This window comes from Palaemon carinicauda, chromosome 6, assembly GCF_036898095.1.
Source record: "Palaemon carinicauda isolate YSFRI2023 chromosome 6, ASM3689809v2, whole genome shotgun sequence".
NCBI classification, from domain to species: Eukaryota; Metazoa; Arthropoda; class Malacostraca; order Decapoda; family Palaemonidae; genus Palaemon; species Palaemon carinicauda.
This window is the reverse complement of record NC_090730.1, coordinates 3,459,540-3,482,190: the sequence shown is the minus strand read 5'-3', so window position 1 is coordinate 3,482,190 and position 22,651 is coordinate 3,459,540. Positions and strand designations below refer to the sequence as shown.

Below are 22,651 nucleotides of genomic sequence, written 5' to 3'. Positions count from 1 at the left end.
CAAATTATCTACACGAATATACAAAAATAGAGCACAGCCCGAAACCTATTATCTGTACAAATATAAAAAGAGAGAGAGAGAGCTCAGTATGTCCTATACTGTATAACCTTCTAACATGAGCAAATTCCTTTGGTTCTGTTTACTCTTAGCTTTGACAAGTTTCAATAATGTTACTTCGTTTTTTATCAGTTCCTGAAAAACGTTTAAGTGAAATAAATTTACTCTACTCAAGTCATATAACTTCACTGAAACTGCACTTCTTAGGAAACAATGAAATTGCCTTTATGCTACTCAAGTTTAACATATGCTACTTTCATATGTCTGACAAATGAAGACAAAACAGAGTATTTAATTTTGCTTAGCATAATAACGATTCAGTAGGCAAACCTGTTTAAATAACAGGAGCTAGTATTATATCTATTCATACAGTACTTGCTATCTACCATCTCAAATATATTATAAATTTCTCCCAATTCCCTCTCTACCATTATACTTTGTAGACAACAAATTAGCTTTGCAGTAAATGGTGAAGACGACCATGATATTTACTGCATAGCCAATTGCATGCACCATTATAGGGTTTAATTGAATGTAATAAGTAAAAACTTGAACTAAAGTATCACAAAAAGCATGACGTATGACTCGCAAAGCGCAAAGTGGAACGTGACAAGGGGAAATGCTGCCTGGCCTAGCATCATTTTCTTGGGTACTGCTGCACTCCATGGGCGCAAGACACAGATTACCATGACCCGATTAGTTGACTCATCTGTGGCCTAATAGCCTGTGATGTAACTAAGCAGCACAGACGATAAACGCAGTCTAAGCACATTGTTAGTAGACAAGCTAGGGATATTTTCTATCAGACTCTTGCTCAACCATTCTTTCTTTGTTTGCAATACTTTTTAAAATATTCTAAACTAGTTTTTACCATATTTTTATTGTTTTCTAATTTGTTGAGGCAGAAAGGTACAGTACGGTGCAATATATAAGGGTTTGTGTCTGAGAAAACTTTAGTGGTTTGTGTGTATGAAACATATTTGATTTTAATTTTTTTTCTTTTGTATCCCTCAAGCCCCCTTTTTCCAAAAATGTCTTAATTTGTTATTGTTCCTTTCCAGGTATTGACAGCAGCCCCTACACTCAGTAAGGAGTGTAAGGGAAGATCATCTAGCCCACTACTGTATGTATATAGAAAAGAGTGAGTACATCTGTCCCTGGAATCCAGTGTATCGCATAATAATTATGAATGTGGTTGATGGCCTGTTACCAGTGTGTAGTGGTCTGTGATGCTGCTCTATATACATATTACATTGAGAGAGAACTGTAAGTCCCATCAAGTGTTTGACTGAATAACACCACAACTAATGTATTATAAGGCCATTGGCGATTGCTCGTGTTCGATCATCAACAAGGAACAAGATATTGCTACTCCACATCACCAGATCACAAAAGGTGATTCCATACTGGAACTTAGTGATGGACAGTTTTTTTAAATGTTTGCCACAGAACCAAGTGAACGTAAAGGGGCCTAAAACCGTCTTTTTGCGGAGATATCCAAAACCGTTAGGTGTCATAAACATTAATAGTTAACTGGAACTATTGAAATGACACACTGGTACTTGCCCAAATAGATACACGGTTAGGTGTGCCTTGGTTTATACTTGTACTGTATAGGAACACTTATGAGTGTCCCACCTGGGAGGAAAAAATTTCCTGTTTGTTTATCTTGTTACCCTGTTGCTGAAGTTTGACGTAAAGGGATGCTAATTTTGCCTTTAATTTTCTATTTGGATTGATGGGTCAATGTAATTGTAATCCTAACAGTTTGTTCAAATAAATATTTTTTTTCTTGTTTTTTATGAATACAGCATTTCATTCTAGTTCCTTACACCATGGTGTCCTTTCCTCATAAGTACAGTAATCTATCAAAATTTAATTTCCCAAACTGTCTAGTTATCAGTAAAAACAATATTTCCTTTCACCTAATGTTCTTATACTTTTACTTATGATCAGCAATCTGGAGAAGCAAAGGTTTAAGTCAGGATCTAGCTGGGTCCCCTTGCCCATTATAAATCAAGGGGTGGTGCCCAGTGTTCCGTTCTCTTGAACTGTTACTTAGGTTTTTGGGTATTACACCATTGTATATTTGTTGAGTTTAAGAATGAAATTAACATGACTATTGTTAGTCGTGGCGATCAATTTCTCACAAAACAAAAACACGGCATTCGATTACAACTCACTCACTCACTCACTTAGAGTAGAGAGTCTCTCTCTCTCTCTCTCTCTCTCTCTCTCTCTCTCTCTCTCTCTCTCTCTCTCTCTCTCTCTCTCTCTCTCTCACGTGTTATACAATACTTACATATAGATGAAGAAACTAAAATTAGTATTCTTAGTGTCAATTAAATACGAAACGAAAAAATTGTCCCGAGTATACATCCATTTCAATCGTTGCTAAAAATACGGCATCCGATTTCACCAGCAAACCACTATTTTTTGGGAAACATCATTTTATTCTAGAAAATTGCTACTCTTTAAATAGTTAATTGCACATTAAGAAAGCGTGTACTTTTTTTTTTAAATTTCGGGTGTGTTTTAAAAATTGAGAACTGTATTGTTGATTTCTTTTTGTTTTACTTTTGGCTGTGATCAGATCAGCTGACATCTAGCTGCCGCTCTTGAGAGCGTACGAATACGCTAACAAAGTATCGTTTATACCATTTCTTAACTTATTCAAACCGTCTATACAGTTGATATTACATAAGCACCAATGTGTTACAAGGTATCATATTTTATGGTTTATTATATTGAAAACAACACACACACACACACTCTCTCTCTCTCTCTCTGTGGGCTACTTTTCACTATCCCCCATTCCTTACCTCTCTCTATCTCTCTTAACAAATGATATCTTTGTTACTTCTCAAAGTTTCATTTATATTGAAAATCAATCATGATTCAATTTTCCTTATTTTCTCTAATCTCGCACCATCTGTCACATTGAACGTTATAGCGGTAACTTAATTGTTCGACAACTTTAGAAATCGGCCTAGTACTTGCTTCTTCTCATACTTTTTATTTTAGATGGTTTCATAATTGAGGGGGGTACAAGTTGACTTATAACTGAAGTTAGGAAAAGTATTTTGGATATGGAATGGACAATCATCTTTAGTAACAGTTTAGAATTATCGTAAATTATCATTCTGTCATTAGCGGCAGTTTGTTATTGGTGATTAAAAGCTAGCATCTGAACATACTTCTCTGTAAGAGGAACAGTAAGTGACATACAACTATCAAAGGCACAAGATTGCTTAAGGTGTGATGATACTCAATACAAAGCCCGTGATTGCCAGCAGTAACTCTCTTTAACAGCTCTCACACGAATTAATGAAAAACCCAGAAGATGACATCTCTTGATATTGCTAAAAGCCTAAATCACACAAAACACCAAAATTTGAGGGGTGGTAACAACAATAACTACAAAACGTACAGGCGACTAGAAAACAGAAAGTGGCAGCAGCAAATCAAAGCAGAGTTATTGCCATTAACCACTAGATTGTCTGAATACATGTACTGTAATAAAAGCCTAAGCCTATTGAAAGGAAAGAAAACAGTAACCTTTCAGTTATATTATTATTATTACTTGCTAAGCTACAACCCTAGTTGGTAAAGCAAGATGCTATAAGCCCAAGGGCTCCAACAGAGAAAATAGCCAAGTGAGAAAGGGGAAATAAGGAAATAAATAAACTACAAAAGAAGTAATTAACAATTAAAATATCTAAAGAATAGTAACAACATCAAAATAACTTTAAGGGAAAACATTGGTATAAAACCAGGCTTTGAGAGAGAAAAGTTATAAACATTAGGGGAGGTTCATTGATATGTGTGAATACCTACACCATACATTCTTTCATTTTATATGAGTACTATACTTCTACACCTTACAAATAGCCAAATTATTAATAAAAAAATAAAAAAAGACCCTACATTAGAAAACATCATACATTCTTTCACTGTATACAAGTACAACACTGCTACACCTTACAAATACTCAAACTAATTCAAAGACCCTACCTTAGAAAAGCAAGCTCCCATGTGCACTTTTGGGGTTGGGGGAAGACCATTCGACTGAGGCCTTGGAGGAGTGTTGTGTCTTCTTTTGTCTTTCCTTCGCGGAGGAACAGGGGGCGTACCACTTCCATCTTCCTCACCATCACTCCCTTGTCCATTTTCTTTGGTAGCTATAATGGGGGATAAAAAGGAAATTTAAAAAAGGGGAAACCTTTGTGCATAAATAAAAGTCTATCATTAAAATGACAAAACTGATTAACAAGCAAGATCTTTATGCTTGTAACTGTAAACAGTTATCTAACTTCCCAGAGCAGGCACCACATTCATAAAAAGGGTTATATAAAGTAAACACACACTTGATAAAAGATGGTTTAGTCAATTTCACATCTACATGAAAACTAAAAAGACATCCCTTCAAATCGTGGTCAGAGCACGTACATACAATTCCTATCGACTGCAAATTATTTCCACGGCAAAAGGGATTAAAATAATAAAGAGTATGTATTAATATTTTCATGCAATTAAGTATTAAGTAACAGAGCTATAATGATAAGGTATAAACAATATTTTCTTCTTTTCTGCAAACACTTAAAGAGTTCCCCACAACAGATAGTCGAGCTAATGCAGTGCGATACTACAATAATATTCTTAATCTCTCACAGACACAATCACGCACCTTTACGAAGACAATTTATATTATATTCATAAATAAATAGTAAAAGAAAAACCAAACAATAGTACAGTGTTTCAAATGACAATCAAGGAAAATGGTTCAACATTCCTAATTCAAAAAAATTTCCCAAGTACCTACCATCACGTCTTCTGTTATGCTGACTGTCACTTTGAGCACGAGCGCGAGAAGTTCCCGGCGTTAAGGTAAGAGTGGCGGTTTGATCCGTGAGTTCCTCCCCATCTTCTTGGTGAGCATCTGCACTGGAGTGCCTTCTAGCATGTCCTCTTTCCCGACACGGCGATGACTGACTGTACCTAAACAGGATAAAAAAAAGAAGCTGCCATAATTACGTTAACGTGAAGGCTAGGATCTCGACCCGAAATTGGAAAATAAAATGAAGCTGCAGGCTCTACACCTCCTAAGACAAATTTTGGATCAGGTTTCATTTTAGATTATGGCTGCCTCAGTGGCATTTATTTTCTAATTTAGCTTCTCAACTGCAATGCGTACCAGCCAAACTCGTTTATACTTTGCATTTGGCAGTTTACTTTTAGTTAATTTATACATACAAACATATACCAAGGCACTTCCCCCAATTTTGGGGGACCTCTCCTCTCTACGTTCCTCCCAGCCTAACAAGGGACTCAACCGAGTTTGGCTGGTACTGCTAGGGTGCCACAGCCCACCCTCCCACATTATCTACCACAGATGAAGCTTCACAAGGCTGAATCCCCTACTGCTGCTACCTCAGCGGTCATCCAAGGCACCAGAGGAAGCAGCAGGGCCTACCGGAACTGCGTCACAATCGCTCACCATTCATTCCTATTTCTAGCACGCTCTCTTGCCTCTCTCACATCTATCCTCCTATCACCCAGAGCTTCCTTCACTCCATCCATCCACCCAAACCTTGGCCTTCCTCTTGTACTTCTCCCATCAACTCTTACATTCATCACCTCCTTTAGCAGACAGCCATTTTCCATTCTCTCAACATGGCTAAATTTATAGTAAAATCTTAGTTTTCCATGCACTTGGCTCTCCCACCTACTGATGACCAACATAGCACAGTTACTTGTGGCATGCAGTACTGACAAGAGTAGAAAAATCACAGTGATTGAAAAGCTCAATTACAAGGTTACTGCCACCGATTCAGCAACAATCTTCAATGAAACCTGCTTAAAAGAAGGCCTAATTCTGAGAATTTTGGATCATAAAGTCAATAACTTCGTCCATATGGACATTATTTTCTTTTCAATGAAATTATTCTATAGGAATAAAAACCAATAAAAACAATTTGAAAATCTGCATTTAAACAACTAGAAACTTTCCTCCTGTCATTTCAGGTTTTCCATAAAAAAAAGATAAAAGCTATAGCAGTAACCAACATTTCAGAGTGAACTGAAAGATTATATTTAGATGCAACACTTGGTATTATCAAGAAACATTCTATTTAGAAACTAGCATACATACAAAGAGCATGCTTAAGAGACCTTTCCACTACACAGAACAGGATATCTTTCCATGGGTAATGGTCTTATGACATCTAGAGAACTTGTCCACAAAACGTTTACCATTAAGGCCAAATTGAATATCTTAAAACATGCTAGTTTAAAAAAAAAAAATAGCAGCATCTACATATTACTATAGCAAGAAACTATTCCCGGAACGGGATTTGCATGACAGCAGTTATCAATAAAAAAAATAATTGTTAAATCTGACAGTTATGATCACGAACATGAAAATTATTATTTCACACCTACCGGTCAAAAACAGCTCAAGATTGTAAGTACAAAGCATATAGTCTGCATAAAATTATTTTACACTCCTTGACATATTTCCATAAAATCTGAATGCTGCTACAATTATTATTACTAGCTAAGCTATAAGCATAGTTGGAAAACCAGGATACTAATAGCCGAAGGGCTCCAACAGAAAAATAACCCAGAACTTTATCCCAAGACGGAGGAAGACCATGGTGCATAGGCTATGGAACTACCCAAGACTAGACAACAATAGTTCTTTTTTTGAATGTGAAGGATACTCTTTTATTCTAACCGAGTGGAAAGTATCCACTGAACAATTACAGTGTAGTAGTTAAACCCTTGAGTAAATATTTTCATGGTTGTCTTAGTGTTTATGAAACAGGCTGTTATTTCCCTTTAACATTACATTCTTTCTCACCTAAACCATTTCCAAATAACTTTAACTAATTTAATCTGACTGGAGGGCATTTGTGCTTATTTTCCTCTCTGCCTTTAAATTACTTTTCTCAAACTACTTCTTTGATGATATAAAGCCATTAATCATTTTAGCAATAAAAAAAATTCATGGTCATTACTCAAATAGATTTTATGTCTTTGCTACTGCATTTACAATGGGTCAGGGACTTTATTGATTATGTATTTAGGGGCATCATGACTTGCGACGAATCTCACGTCACAACATATCGTAGGAACAGATCTTTGCTGTAAGCCAAAGACTTGTTACCTAAAAGTTTCGTAGAGACAAAGATATGTGGATGGGAAATTAAATAAAAGGATGTAAATTAATTCTCAGTATTAGATAAATGATGAATAGAGGAGTGTTCATTTAAAAGCTAAAGATAGAGCCGACTGGCGAAATCTAACCGAGGCCCTTTGCGTCAATAGGCGTAGGAGATGATGATGACGGTTAGATGAAGGACAATACGAAATAATAACTCATACCAGCCAGGCTACATTAAGTCTAACACAAAAATAATGAAGAATAACTTGAAACTTGAGCGAGAAAAAGGCTGCGGAAAGCGCTGGGCTCAAAGGAGTCGGCTTCTGGTGTACAGTATATAAGGGATAAGATTACTGTATTTCAATTTACTAAGTGAAAAACCAGTACTGTACCTGATGTAGATAACATATCTTTCAATCATTTATGAATCAATAATTGAAGATTTATCTCCAACATTGCAAAGGGTTACAAGGAAAAATTAGGAACTGAGGCACCCTTGTTGCAGTGAACTAAAAAGTTGTGCAGCTCAAAACTTGGCATCTAAAAACCACAAAAACTTATTAAAGTATCTTTAAAACAAGATGAGTGACCTTAACATACTTCTTCATAGGTAGTCGCTAAAATGAAAACGACCTAAAATACAGAAAATTACTTATATGAAATAAAAGAAAGGAATGCCTCAATTGATAAAAAAAAAAGGCTACGTCCTTGGAAAGCAACACGGAGTTGTACTAACATACTTAAGTAGCAAAGACGAATGACTAGTAAGGAGGCCGCTAGTAGGAAATCTTGACCTGTATTATTTTCTCAATCAGGACTAGTGGACTCGTCCCAAGTATGACAATAGTTTTGTATTAAAACCAATCAGCTCTTCAGTTACTGTACATGAAAATTTTCAAGATTCAGATAAAATTTCCAAAACTTGAATTTCATTGTTGGTTGAAAACTGGATAATTAAATTAAATATATGCTATTGCAAGTGATGTTCTGTATCCTAGGATTGAGTAACATGAGTTGCTCATAAAATATCCGAAGGTCGAAAGGGTGTAATCAAGTAAAAAATAAAAAGGGAATTTTATCAATTAAATGTTTCTATACTCAATTGATGTTCATATTACTTTCGTCTCCAGAAGCTTGGTTTTGTCAACAAGCCCTTAAAAATAAAAAATAAATAAATTCCCAGTTTTCTTTCCTTACAATATTCTAATGCCTATAATAAACAAAGTGACCAAACAGCACTACCAAGTGCAACATGCTACATGTTTACAACATCACTGAACAAAACGATAAAGGTGTTTTGTTCACCTATTCCGGATCCCTTTGCATAGAAGGTGGATGCTCTGTTACAAGACTAGTCAAATCTGGATCTTTATGCATTCCCACAGTTTGCCATAATTCAGATTGTGTGAAACAAGTTCAGGAACTCTGCAAACAGCAAAATGATTTAACAGCCACATTCTGTTTGCAAAGGGAATGGTGCACAGATCTGTGGCTCCTGTTGTCGTAGTGTTCATGTTGGTTGCCGTATAAAACCAATCTGCTCAATACTACATTTAACAACATGGAGACTATTCATCATATTCTCGGGAAAAAAGGGGTTTTGCAACCATCTAGATTGTCTATTATAGGTTGTAAAAGATAGTCTACCCTCAAACTGCATGAAAGGCAATGGAATGTTTATTTTGAGTAGGGTATCGTAAGAAAGCTTGGGATCTGCCGAGTACCAGGAAAATGTCCAATTCGCGATGTGTAAATAAAGGAATTAAATTAACTTGAAAGGGTTTGAAATAAGAAAAATTTACGGTAAGCTTGTGAAATAAAGCAGGCAAAATGGGCGAGATGAGCGAGTGTATGGGAGCGTGTGTGGCCTCAGTCACCACCAATGCATGAGAGGACAATGGGTCCCCGGACTGCAAAAATTGCACTAGAATTCAAATTTCCGGATGAGAAACTAGCAAGGACAAGGACACTTTCATAATACTGCACTGCACAAAAACTGTATCACTTCTGGAGATACTAGCATTGAAAACCTAAGTCACTGTGAGAGATCCAATGTCTGGGAAGAGAATTAAAAAATGACAGTCGACTTCTTGGATCTCAGAAAGCAGGCTGAAGCCTTCGTTGAAAGATAACTTGCTGCAGAATGTAACTGTGGCATGTAATACTGCAAATTCCATGTAAGTAGGTAATGGAGATAAGGATGATAAATTAATATGGTAGATTCTTGATATTCCCTTATATTAAAGACAGACACATATGAAAGTGGGAGGAAGTCCCATGTTTGTCACAGACCACTTTACAATAACTGCTTATGCATCGCACATGGCAGAAACTAACGACACTGCTGTTACATGTAATGACAATGTTACCACAATGCATAATCTAGATAACAGTCTTCTCTTGTTTCCTTTCCTCATTGGGCTATTCTTCCCAGTTAGAGCCATTGGGCTTATAGCATCTTGCTTTTCAGACTAGGGTTATAGCTTAGCTTGTAATAACAATAATAATAAATAATACTAAATGGTTTGGGCATCAAAGTATAAATGGTGAAGTAAAAAATTCTTCTGTAATCTAATAAAAACAAATGCAAATGAGCTATGAATAACTTGTGTATTTTGCAATTTATTTGATATCTATACAGTTGTACATATTTTCAAATGTTTATTACATGTATAGAGAGCATCTGAGTCACTTCATAGGGATAAATTCAAACTACAGTACTGTTGAAAATCCCCTTATATCAGGTCTCTTGGAACGAGTTAATGATGTAGGGTGGGATATTGCTGTACACATTTGATATTCATATAAATGCCCACCCTCCTCCCCACTGACTTGTGACGTTGAGAGGTTAAGGAACCGTTACGATTTAGAGACTGAAATAACAAAGTCTCTCCGGCATGTTACTGCTTCATTCCTTGCTATCAACCGCTAGTATCTTATTATCTAACTAAAGCCGTTTCTATTGACAGGAAAGAAAAGGAAAATTAAATATTTTTGTTTTGGTTAATATCAATAAACTGTGCTTCGAGAGAAGAAGCATTATGGACATTGAGTACAGAAATAAGAAATATTATTAAAATTCCATTTTTGTGTACTATAAACTACAGAAAGTACAGGTTTGAACTTTATACATAATCAAAAATGGGGGAGTTCTAATAAACAAAGATATATCCTGTTAACATTTACAGGTTCAGAAAATTCTTTTGGCTCTACATTGAAAATGTTGGCGAATGATTTTAAATAAATACATCTCTGTTCAAAGAGATTTTGAATTGATAAGTCACCCAAATCTTTCTTACATGATGTATACTTACTCCAATTCAGAGTCCACAGAAATAAATTATTTTCCTTAAATATAAATTGTTTCTAACATCTTACATTGGCCTCATCATTCTACTTATAATTGCCTCCGCCAAAGAAGTTGGAAAGTTATGTTTTTGCCCCTGTTTGCGTGTTTGTGTTTGTGTGTTTATTTGTTTATGAACAGCTTCTTGGCCACAATTTTAATCGTAAAATAAAGAAACTTGCAGGGACTAACTGTTGTGTAAAAAGCTGGAAATTATTAAGTTTTGGAAGGTCAAGGTCACAGTCAAGCAAAATGTCCATTCACGTAATCAGCCATAAGTTTGGACATCATTGTCACAGACTTCAGACTTGGTTCATAAAGTGTATGGAAATCCACGCCAATTAAAATCAAATGTCAAGGTCAAGGTCAAGCAAAGGGTCGAGAAATGAAGCTGCCGCGGCAGAGGTCTGTGCTCTACCGAGTGCCCCTCTAGTTACCAATTATGAAGAGCCTAGCCAACTAAAAATCTCAACTGTGAAGGTCCCCAACTTATAAGAGCTCCCCTCTTATAAGTTTAAGTCCTACATTTGAAAGAACTCTACAAAAGATTTGAAGTATTGGGATTCTTGGCCTAAATAAGCAGCAGCTTAATACCAAGACATGGATGAAGCATAGTACATTGTCCAAGCACAAGAAAGAGTATGAACAATGGCAAAAAAAACCTACTGTACTTGAAAGGACTACAATAGTATGTAATATGAAACATACTTTAGGGGAAAAAAAGAAATTGGTACATCTACTCTACGAGATGTTGCCAACTATATAAACAAATTTTCAAATGAGTGAGTTTTGTTGTTTAAGGTCCAACCAAATTATCAAAGTCTTTTAAAACTTTACTTTAGTCTCCCAACATCCCCCAATTGCTGGAGATACTTAAAAAATATACAGATTATTTATATTTGAAATAAAAATGAAACCATATCGGAGAATAACGCTGGCAACTGCTCAACCAAAATCAAAAGGACATTCTGTGAAAAAACTATTCACTGGCAAACAGTTTTAAACCATATTAACAGAATCAAATTCCTTAAAAGAATTAAATGAGAAGTAAAATAATTGTACCTTCTGAAACATGTTAATTATACACGCAGAAGGTCGTAATCCTCGACAAGTCATACCGTCTATGTCGACGTCTACATCCCAGTGGGATTTACCAGCCTTACAAGAAGCCTTGGACCACTTTCTATACCAGGGATGAAAATAAGCCTTAAATCAATGGCTGCTAAGTCCAAGGGGACTAAAAAGTACCAAGAATGAAAGCAATTCTAGACATGCATCTAGCATATGAAAAACGTACCTGTTATGATTAGCCTCATCTAAGGCCTGACTAGCTTCACTAAGTGAGGTCTCATCCAATCCCACCGGTAAGGTTGCTCTGAAGGGAATCAAAACACAGTACTGCGTTACACAAATGCTGGTCAGTTCAAATGGAATGATCGCTTCCCATCTCCAATAGGCCTTAGTTGATAAACGGTACAGTGAAACTGGCATATTTACTTAAGACTACTATATCTGGTGAACGTAATTTCAGTACATTGTAATATCTCAAAAATAATCTTCATATATACAGTAATCTAGTGAGAATATAACCATTATTTGCAAAAACTACTCTGCGATTATTTTCAGAACATTCACTAAGGCCTAAAATTTTCAGGAGGAAGGGTAGACAATGAGATGCATTTGAAAACACCTCGTCAGTTTTTTTTAGAAAATAAAAAATAACGATGTTAATGCTATTCTAACACCATCACCAAGTATTGCAGATAACGCAGCCAGGGATGTCGGTTAGCATCTTAGTAAGCCCATAATACCCGAAGCCTCGGCAAGAAACCAATATGTATAAAGCATAAACAAGGTCAATCTGCGGGCAAACAATTTCTTGCCAAATACCACACTAAGTAAATGATCAGCAAAGAATAGCCCACAGCAAAGGCATGCTGCTAAATAATATTCTATCAGTAGCATGGAAAGAATTTTGACATAGTTACCATCACCCAAAAAATGCACACTTGTAAATTCAAAGCCAGTTCTCGTACATACTGGCAATGATTGAACTGAAGCTAAAAAGCAGTGTACAAAGCTAGCAAATGTATCTAAAGCACATAACCTTGCAAAAACTCCTCCAAACAACACCCAAGGTTAAAATAGCAAATAGAATTACTAATAATATACGAAGGACAATACAATAATTACTTAAATGCTAAAACTCCCAATAAATACAGACTATTTGATAAAGATAAAATGTACTGTTGATAAATATTTTTCCAAGACCATGTTACCAATACGAATAAAAAAAAAAAGTCTAGGCTATAATCTAGTTAATGGTATATATCAATATGTATACAGTACTTCTAACTTAAAATTACAACAGTATAGAAATAAAATCGATGACTGCAAAGAACGTCTACATCTTCTCGTGAAGTATCAGATACGCGAGCGCTTTTGTTATATCATATGATAAATAACAAACGGAAGAGTACAATGGACCATAACCAATTGTTTCGACACCAAAGTTTTTCTTTACCTAAAACAATTTATCTTATAAATCTTTTTACATCTATTCTACAATTATTCTTCAATTCATAATCTACTATACCATTCTGCTTTTCCGACAAGGAGTTGCAGTTTGGCATGTAATATTTTTAATAACAACAACAACAATAATAATAATAAAATTATTCTTTAATTCTTAATTTACTGGAGCATTTTGCTTTTTTGAGTGGTTGCAGTTTGGCATGTAACAATATTCTTAATAACAATAATAATGATAATAATTACGTATTCAAGATTAAACAAATAATTATGCCACATTAGAGCAAACTAAAACTGAAATGTTTGGAGAGAGACATTTTCATAATGTTGAATATTATCCTAAGAAGCAATGTGGGACTTTTATGAAATGTTTACCTCTGATGTTCAAAATGTTTCTACATGTTTCAATTTGAACCCTTTATATCGATGTATACCATGAAACTAATAATTTCTCATTTTCTTTCAATTGTCTTAGGCCTCTATTATAGTACTTTTTCTTTCCTTTCTATTGGGTTAGGCCTCTAGTATAGTACTTTTTCTTTCCTTTCAATTTGCTTAGGCCTCTAATATAGTACCGAGATAATCTGCCTGTTAATGCCAATAACCTCGGCTTTGTCACGCCACAGCCCCTCTGGCTTTTTAGTTCTCATCAATCTCTTACCATTAAAATGAGGAGATTTATCAGCCCAATGACTCAACTCCAGATTGGGTGGTTTTTGAGACTTTGCTTATTTGCAATAAGAGGTATATTCTTCTGGAATTGTTACGAATTACTGAAAGGCTTTTTCTACGAAGTTATTGCTGGGATACCACAATCCTCATTCTCTGAATGTCACATCAGAATATTTTGTCTTTGATAATCGTCGTGGAGAAAGTGATTTCTTACGGTTCATCCTACAAAGAGGTATGTTCAGTTGGTAGCTAAGCATGTTATGGAGTTCTTTAGGGGAAAGAAAATCAACGTTCAGTTCAGGGAAAAATCCAGAGAAATTTGGGCTACTTGATTACAGCAAGGAGAAGAACGCCTCTCTACCTATTAGCAAGCTTTAGCAATGAGCTTTTTACCTCTTTTACCTACTTTGTTAAATCTAAGAAGACCATGAGTCTTTTGTCCAAGGCAAGGATTTTCGCCTATCTGCCCTATTCTGAACCCTAGGCTAGCTCCTCAGGTCTTGCCAAGAGGTTCTAGTGCAGAAATTAGGAAGGGTTCTGCCGATGCACAGCACTGATAGAGCAGCTCGTCTCTAAATGAGCCAAGCAAGATAGAATTGGCTCAGGTACTGTACTATTGTGAAACCATCGCCCTTCTGTGATTGGGTCTGATCGTTATAACCACTGGATTCTGAGATGGAAGATGAAGCCGGTAGACTGAAGTAGGGGCTCACGATCAACCAGTGTATATCTATATTGTATTGGAACGGGAGCCAATCTTCGACCTATATAAGTTTATTACTATTGTTCAAGACTTTACACTTACTATCTTTACTTCACTAACCCACTTTCATCGGGGTGTGGAAATCACTATGATGAACATCAGAGTAGTTTCACAGAAATAAAAATTATTTTAGCGATCTAATATATTTTTATGCACGACTGGTGTTCATATACATGACGACTTCCAACCCAATCACTAGTGATGTCAGATGTCAAAGGGATAAGGATTTAGTTTTGACTTCAAGACTGAAAATATAAATTTTGCAGCATACCCAAGCTTAAGTTTTATTTCCGTAATCTGCCACATTATATCAGTACTGTATTAGAAGTCTAAGCCGATTGTAAAGAAAAAAAACAGATAGTCATTTCTAGTTTTAGGGTATACATTGATACAAAACCAGACTTTGATAAAAAAGCATTACAACTATCAAATGAGCATCATGATAAATCTTCATATCAAAATGAACATAATGATAAATTTTCATATCAAAATTGCCTTTATTATTCTTCCTCTCCTCCTACGACTATTGACGCGTCGCTGGCAGCAGGGTGACGGATTGGGTTTAAGGAGATAGACAAACCGTCTCTTCCTCTATTACTCCTGATGCCTAGCGGATGATCTTACTAGAATTAGTATGGACCGACAGGGGTCACTTTCTTTAGTTAGATAGGCACTCCTTTGATGAATCTAGCCAATGAATCCTCTATGGATTTAGTCAGTCATTGTAAAGACAAGATGACAAAATTGGCCCCAGTCCCAAGCGCATTGAGGTGCTGAGAATCTCCTGGTTTATCAATACTAAAGAAAAATCTAAAGCTGGTAATTGGAATATTAAAACCATGAATCAGAATATCATTACTACCAGCAAAAATAGAAATAACATATAAAGAATAAATTTTGAAAACTAGAGAGTAAAATGCTTAAAAAGTGCCAAAGAAATAGGATAATATTGACACTAAAGTAGTATGGTTACTAAAAGGATCATTTGTTGTGAAGATAAGTAACTTGTGTTTGGTGGCTTGAGATTCATCTTCTCTACTTGGGACATTTAAAGTAACTAATAAAAGTCAACTTTTGACTTTTGTCAACCAAGAAATTTCATAAAAATTTCTACGAGAACATATACAAAAATCAATGTTCTTTCATCTTATCAAAGAAATAAAAACCATATTCTGAAGCATATCAAATAAGACGAGAATTAGCTACCAGTCAAGTTGACGTCATTATTGTTTATCATTAAATCATTACTGAAATATTTGACCACACCACATTGTAAATATTTCAGCTGGACCAAAGGTTTTTATTTTATTAAATATTTGTTTCTTTTTAGGTAACAGTAACGCCTTAAAAATTTCTTTTAATAAACAATCTTTTGAAGATTCTACCAAAATTTAACCACGATAACCATTCTTTCATGAAAGACAGCAAATCCTGTTGCATGATCATCATTTAATTATTGAAAAGATAGTCACTGAAAGTTGCTTAATCAAAGCAGGCAAGTTCGGCAGTGCGGTAATCGTGAAATGGATAAAACGATCGCCATTAAAAGCTAAGCACTTGGGTAGAAGAGTGTATAAGTTAATGTATAAGTAGGGGATTTTAACAGTAGAAAATTACCTGGTATCCCCTAAAATTGGGTCTGTTTGGGAGCACTGTATGTAGTAAGGCTACAGGAATTATTGCTATGAAAAGACATATAGGTGTAGAAATACCGATAGATTGCAGAATGTCTAGAAGTTAAGAGTGTCTGAAGCTCGTCACTATCAAAACTTGATTGGTTAAGTGCTGTATTATAGCTCGGTGCTTGCATGACATATCGTCATCATCCTCACTATAAAAGGCAAACCTAGGATTTTCTGGATTTCTCCCCTGAACTATATGCAATTTTCCTCTTGCATTTAAAGCTTGTAATTTTTTCGAAATGATTGAAACACACTTTCCACAAGAGAAACCTTTATAATCTTCACTACAATTACTTAAATCACAATACTGTCCCCGACACAAAACATGGAAGTGGAAGTGTGGATCATGGTCGCCAAGAAAAAATACCCTTAAACAATTTACACAGGAACTGCTAACAAATCAAGAAGAAGACTATTCTAAAAGCACTAAAACACCTGAAGACTGCAAAGACAAAGATTCTCTGGTTGGTCCTAGCTTTGCCTCTTGCCATTAATTGTTAAAATTGTCTCATTGCTTTAGAGGCAAGAGTCTACAACACACAAAGAACATGGGAAATATTTTATCTTTAGGGGTGCATGTCAATCAAACACATTTTCCAAAGAAGCAATATGAACATCAAGGGGGCTCATAGAAATAGATCCCATTTACCAACAATGAGTAGAAATGCTAAACAATCCGTCATAGAACAAGATGCATAGCTCAAGCCATAGTAATTACAGCTTTGACTAGTAAGTCCTCAACTCTACTTTCCTCGCTATCAACAAGAGAGGTGCTTCAACTTGTCTAAACATTTAGTCCATCTCCACATAATTCATGGAAAGAAACATGGATATACGAGAATTATTGGGAAAATTTCTCTAGCTTCTTTGGCCCTCTTGGGGTCACAAGAAATAACATCTATGTGATGATGAAATATTCTTAATAATGTCAACTGCTGAATATAATTCCCACAATTTACCACAAAAAATGAAGCTTTGTGTGGTAAGAAAAGTAAATAGTTTTATTGAATTTTACAATATGGCAGAAATTCCTACCCTCGATATGAGATTTGGAATCTCAGAGAAAGATGTACAGTGCAAAACTTTGCCTCTTATTGAGTTCAATTGTGTGTGTGATTTATTATATGCAACATTTTTGGACAACAGTATGGCTACACTTGAAATTCATTCCAGTTGAAGTATTTAGGAACAATTTAAAAGCATGAGTGCAGAAATCAGGCATCTTTGCTTCTACCTTTAGTTTGAGGTTTCCAGTTCTGGTGTTAAAAACATTAGGCCTAAACTTTATTGCCCGGTGAATATGCATTGCATAATCTAGTTCTTACTTTAGAGCCATAAATATTGAACATGGAGCTTTTATTACGAGAGTAAAACCCCCAATGAGGTGCTATGGGACCATTTTTCATAATGGTATACCCACACATTTAACTCTTCTTCATAATACTGAAGAGCAAAGTCATCCATTGGGAAATTTTTCAAAGTGTATAGCATTAATTGCCAAGTTAAGCAGTGAGCTGTTAAGAATGCTGAATTGGCAACTCTTACTGTTAGGTTTGCTTGTATTCAAGTAAATACAATACTGTTAAATGTAATTGGAAAGTGCAAAGGAAAAATTATGAATATTAGCAAGTGGCCACACATATTATTAGTGGATATTTCTTTAATAAGGTATCTGTCATATCAAATACCTTTTCAATATTGAAGAAAACATCAATATACCTAAATCATGTTCAAAGTCTCTGTAAATACAATCTTCCAAGAGGGACAATTAATTTTAGGTAAATTTATTTTCTAAAATTCAAAACTAAGATGGAGTGATAAGTTTCACCTCTATGAACACAAATTTAGTCTGGCCTCTACTACTTTGCACATGCAACTGGCTAAAGACAAGTCTATAACTAGTCATTTTGTTTAGGTGTTGTCCATGCTTACCTACACATATAATCATGGCAGTGCCACATCTCTTTAGTAAACAAGTGTCTAATGAAGTGAGACTCACTTCTAATAAATATAAATTTGCAGTGCGAGGTATTTTATAATTATAGAGTCCCACTTTCCGTAGCTATTCATGAAAACAAGTTGGATCTGACTACTGAGCAGAATTACTTTAGATCTTTCAATGCAATTCTTTCAAGCTCTCAACTGTTCCAATCCTTAGGGAATGGCAAGGAATAATTTCTATTTTATTTGAGTGCTCAAACTCAAACAAAACAGTTAGCCTGATGTGTTAATAATTTCAGTAAGGAATTTCATTTCAGTCATATAGTAGATTCAAGTCCTCTTGGATTGCCAAAAGTTTCACTAATTTTACGTGTCACTGAGAGTACACTCATTTACCAAGACATATAGTCTCCAAAATAGGATCAATCCCCTTGTTGATTCTTTATCAAACTTAATACGTGCGATGATTAGATTGGAAATGTTACAACAAAATACGAGGAACAAAGACATTTGCCGAATATCATTTTATAGTACATTAAGTTAACCTCAAATGGAGATTTATCTCAGGCAGATATGTATAACTGAATACACATGGTTTTATCTCAGGCAGTTATGTACGATTAACTACAACTAGTGGACTACCCTATAAACATCAAACTTATTCTCATTTTCACCTGATGAGAAAGTCGATTTCTCAAATACAGAAAAAATAACTGAAAAGCTTTTAGTACCTGATAAAAAAAGGTAATGCGAGTTTTGATATAAGTACTGTATAATGTTATTTGTTAATCAGCAGGAAGAATAATAATCTCAAACCACATTTCCCCCATGCAAAACATCCTTTGCCCCAAACGGAATCAAACAGAAGCATAAAATTCATAAGAATTAAAATGTCAATGAAAAAATAATTTTTGAAATATACATTCCTCTGAAGACCACTCAAATCAGAGTTCACTTAAAATTCTTTTCAATGTCCTTAATAATGATTATCTTGACATTCTTGCACTTTTTTTATCACAGACAATTTTGGTTATCACAGATATTACTTAAGACCATCAGGGCAAAATGACCTGGGACAAAAAAAAAAAAAAAAAAAAAAATGTAAAGTGAAGCTCATTGTTAACAGTGCTGATTTCTAGGTGAGTTACAATTAGCAGAATTCGGTGTACTATAATAATAAAAATTGTACGTCATTATATTAGTTTCCTATGATTAGTTTCTGCATCTTACCAATAATAAATACAAAAGGAACACCTTACGCCAGCGCTAGTTTAATAATACAGTGTATCAGGGTCATGCAGCTGATTTTCAACAAAAACCAAACATGCAATAAACTGCATTAGAGATGTGTCTACAAACTAAAACTAACTAAATAAAAGGCACTACAGTGAAGATATGCATGCTTTTACAACAGTAATAAAAATTGGGCTGCAAATATTAAGTGTGTGCATTTTTACATAAAAGGCTGTAATGATTAAAGAAATTCACCATTAAAAATTATAAATTTGAGAATTTTACACTGTTACAATTACCATACTGATAAGATTATCATGCAATCAAATTTACCCATAATTTTATATATTTCCAATATTATCAATTCCATATATTCAGTACTGCATATTGGTTAAAGATTTCAACCCTTTACAGCCTTTCACAATATCAACTACTCCTTAAGTATGCATCGCATATAGAGTAGACACTTAAGGGTAAACTAAAATGAAACTTCATTTTCCAAAATCAGTGGCAATACAATTTACATTCAAGAATATTCATCTTCAGTGCTCGAGTCTTAATTTTCAATTAAAATAATAAATGAAATGTACAGGGAAATCATTTGAAGCATCACTACCACCTATCAAAGCCTGGAATTTAAAACTTTCATCTTAATTACAGTATTTACACAATAATAGATTATGATTTTACCTGTATTATGCTTCTCTCTTTAGAAAACCTCTTGGATTTATCAATCTTGCTTACCATCACAGATGAAAACACGGACTATCAAATATACGTAAATTCGGACTGATGGAAAAAAAAAGTCTACCGCGTGTAACAATTTCTGAAAAATTCTAAAGTAACACTGCAAAAATCTATCATGAGTCTGCAAGAATGTGATGCTATAACATGGAAGTGTCATCTATATTCATATAAGCAGCAAGAATTAAGGATTATTCATGCTATGACAATTAAGTACAGTAGAGTAAACGAAAATGGAATTGTTTCGTACACGGAATTCAAACAAGCGAACTGTAAATACTCTCGTCATGGAAAAGAATCAATATAAGTTACAATGTATCTAGAACCAAGGTTTTAGAGGTTTATATAATGGAAACGAATCAATATCCAGGATAAGTTACAATTGTCTTAGAGCAAAGGTTTTATGAGTTCATGTAATGGAAAGGAATCAATATCAAGAATAAGTTACAATATATCTAGAGCAAAGGTTTTATGAGTTCATGTAATGGAAAGGAATCAATATCAAGAATAAGTTACAATATATCTAGAGCAAAGGTTTTATGAGTTCATGTAATGGAAAGGAATCAATATCTAGATCAAGAGACAATATATCCAAATCAAAGTATTAGTTATGAATTTGAGCCATAATACCTGACATTGGTGTCTAGGAGGCCATTCAGGGCCCCATGTGCAACTTGGGAAAACACTGCAATTTTAGTATGAGGTAAAAGTTAACGAGGTTGAACGGCAAGATGGACGAAAGGAGTCGGAAACTGAAAAACCTTAACTTGCCCAAGAAGCGAGCGCAGTCAAGGGACAAAAGGATGCTGTAGAGAGCCTCAAGTAGTGACTACATACACCAATTGTGGTGTACTGACCGTACTAAAGATTTAAAAGTGAATAAAAGCTTTACTGTCCATACTATAGCCAACTCTTGGAAAGATGAGCAAATTAAGAAGAAGCACTCCCATAATACTACTACTTTTTCAATAGCTTTTCTAAGAAAAATATAAACGTTAAAGTGGTATGTACACTTAAAAAAGTTATGAAATCTAATTCAAAATCGATTCAATATCAATGGCAGCAGAATATGTACAATAATGCACATCAAAGAACCATATGTATCCTTTGAACACCCAACAAAATTAGCAATTACGTGCATTCTATAATTTTCATATTTCAAATAACTTCCATTTGAACATTTTCAATCTTAAGATCCAAGACAAAATATCAGATTTTTAAAACAATAAACGGTAATCTCTCGTCTCTCGGCTATCCAAGTTGTTCCATTCAAAGCCCACTCCCCATTCAAGACAGCTGAAAAACTGTGAAGTAGATACAGATATCTACGTTATATTTTCTATCGTCCTTTTTTTTCTCTATTTTCATATTCTTTTTTATATCTTTAGAAATTTAAGCTTTTATAAGACAAAAAAAAAAAAACATTTTATCATAAAATAATCAAAATGTGAAAAATATAAAGCTTATTGGCACAAAACAAGCAGCGATAATAAAGTCTGCAATATGCAATAAAGTATGATGTACTAATAAATCTTCTATATACTGACAAAGAGATAGGTAAACCGTTATACGGCGAGGGACTACTGTATACACTTTATAAAAAAAAAATGTGTTCCACTTCTCAAAAGCCACTGCCCTACTCTTAATTCATGTGAAACCTTAATCTTTCAAGATAAAAAAGTTCAATGGCTTTAACCAAATCATCAAGTAAAACTTCTAGACACAAAAGATTTGTTTGGATATGAATAAATACCGTAATGAAGAAAATTCAGGAAAAATTTAGAGGGAATATTTGTAAGAGCAAAAAGAAACACATGAGAAGAGAAAAGCAATGCAGTTTAGGAATAGACAGAGGAAAAAACCTTGCAGTCTATAGAGCAGCATGCAATACACACGCACTATAGGTAGCTTTCTCTTGATAAAGACATTAGAGCTAATATTGCCATAAGGAGCCCAGACACAGGATTATGAGGCAGCGTTTCTTCATGAACAGACTACCAAGCAACTAAGGATAAAATATGAGGATAAAAAACCAACTAATATAAATTAACAAATGCACTGATGACTTTAGAATAATGAAGTTTCATATTCAGATACACTAGCACCGTACACGGTGCAGATCTTAAACGTACTGCGAGGAGTAGGTCATGTCCACGTCCAAGTCAGAGAGACGATCGCTGTGCCCCCTGAAAATGGACGCCACTCCTTAGCTCTCATACCACACAGCCATTCATGCATACATCAATTGCCAGGAACAGCAGCAGTTCAACTCTCAGAGGCAAACTTTAGTTTCTAAAAACTGTAGAAGCTATTATCATTCTACAATATAACCCTTACCAAATACTGAGCAGCCAAACAAGTTATAATTTTCTATGCAAATCATTATCTGCTTTGTCATTATACCCAATCTTAAATACCTCCTTTGAGAGCATTGCTTGAATGTTTCTGAGCAAAATTGGTCACACTTAAAGTTTTCAAAATATAATATTTACATCACATAACACTTAAAACATATA

General features: G+C 34.8%; 1 protein-coding gene across 1 annotated transcript in view; it reads right to left on the bottom strand.

Moving 5' to 3' along the window:
- Window positions 1–22,651, bottom strand: part of hppy (MAP4K3-like protein hppy) — a 151,104-nt gene that overhangs the window by 45,552 nt on the left and 82,901 nt on the right. The window contains 4 exon segments of the mRNA XM_068374874.1: window positions 4,072–4,238; window positions 4,880–5,055; window positions 11,866–11,943; window positions 22,268–22,321. Of these exon segments, the coding sequence (XP_068230975.1) occupies window positions 4,072–4,238; window positions 4,880–5,055; window positions 11,866–11,943; window positions 22,268–22,321 (475 nt within the window).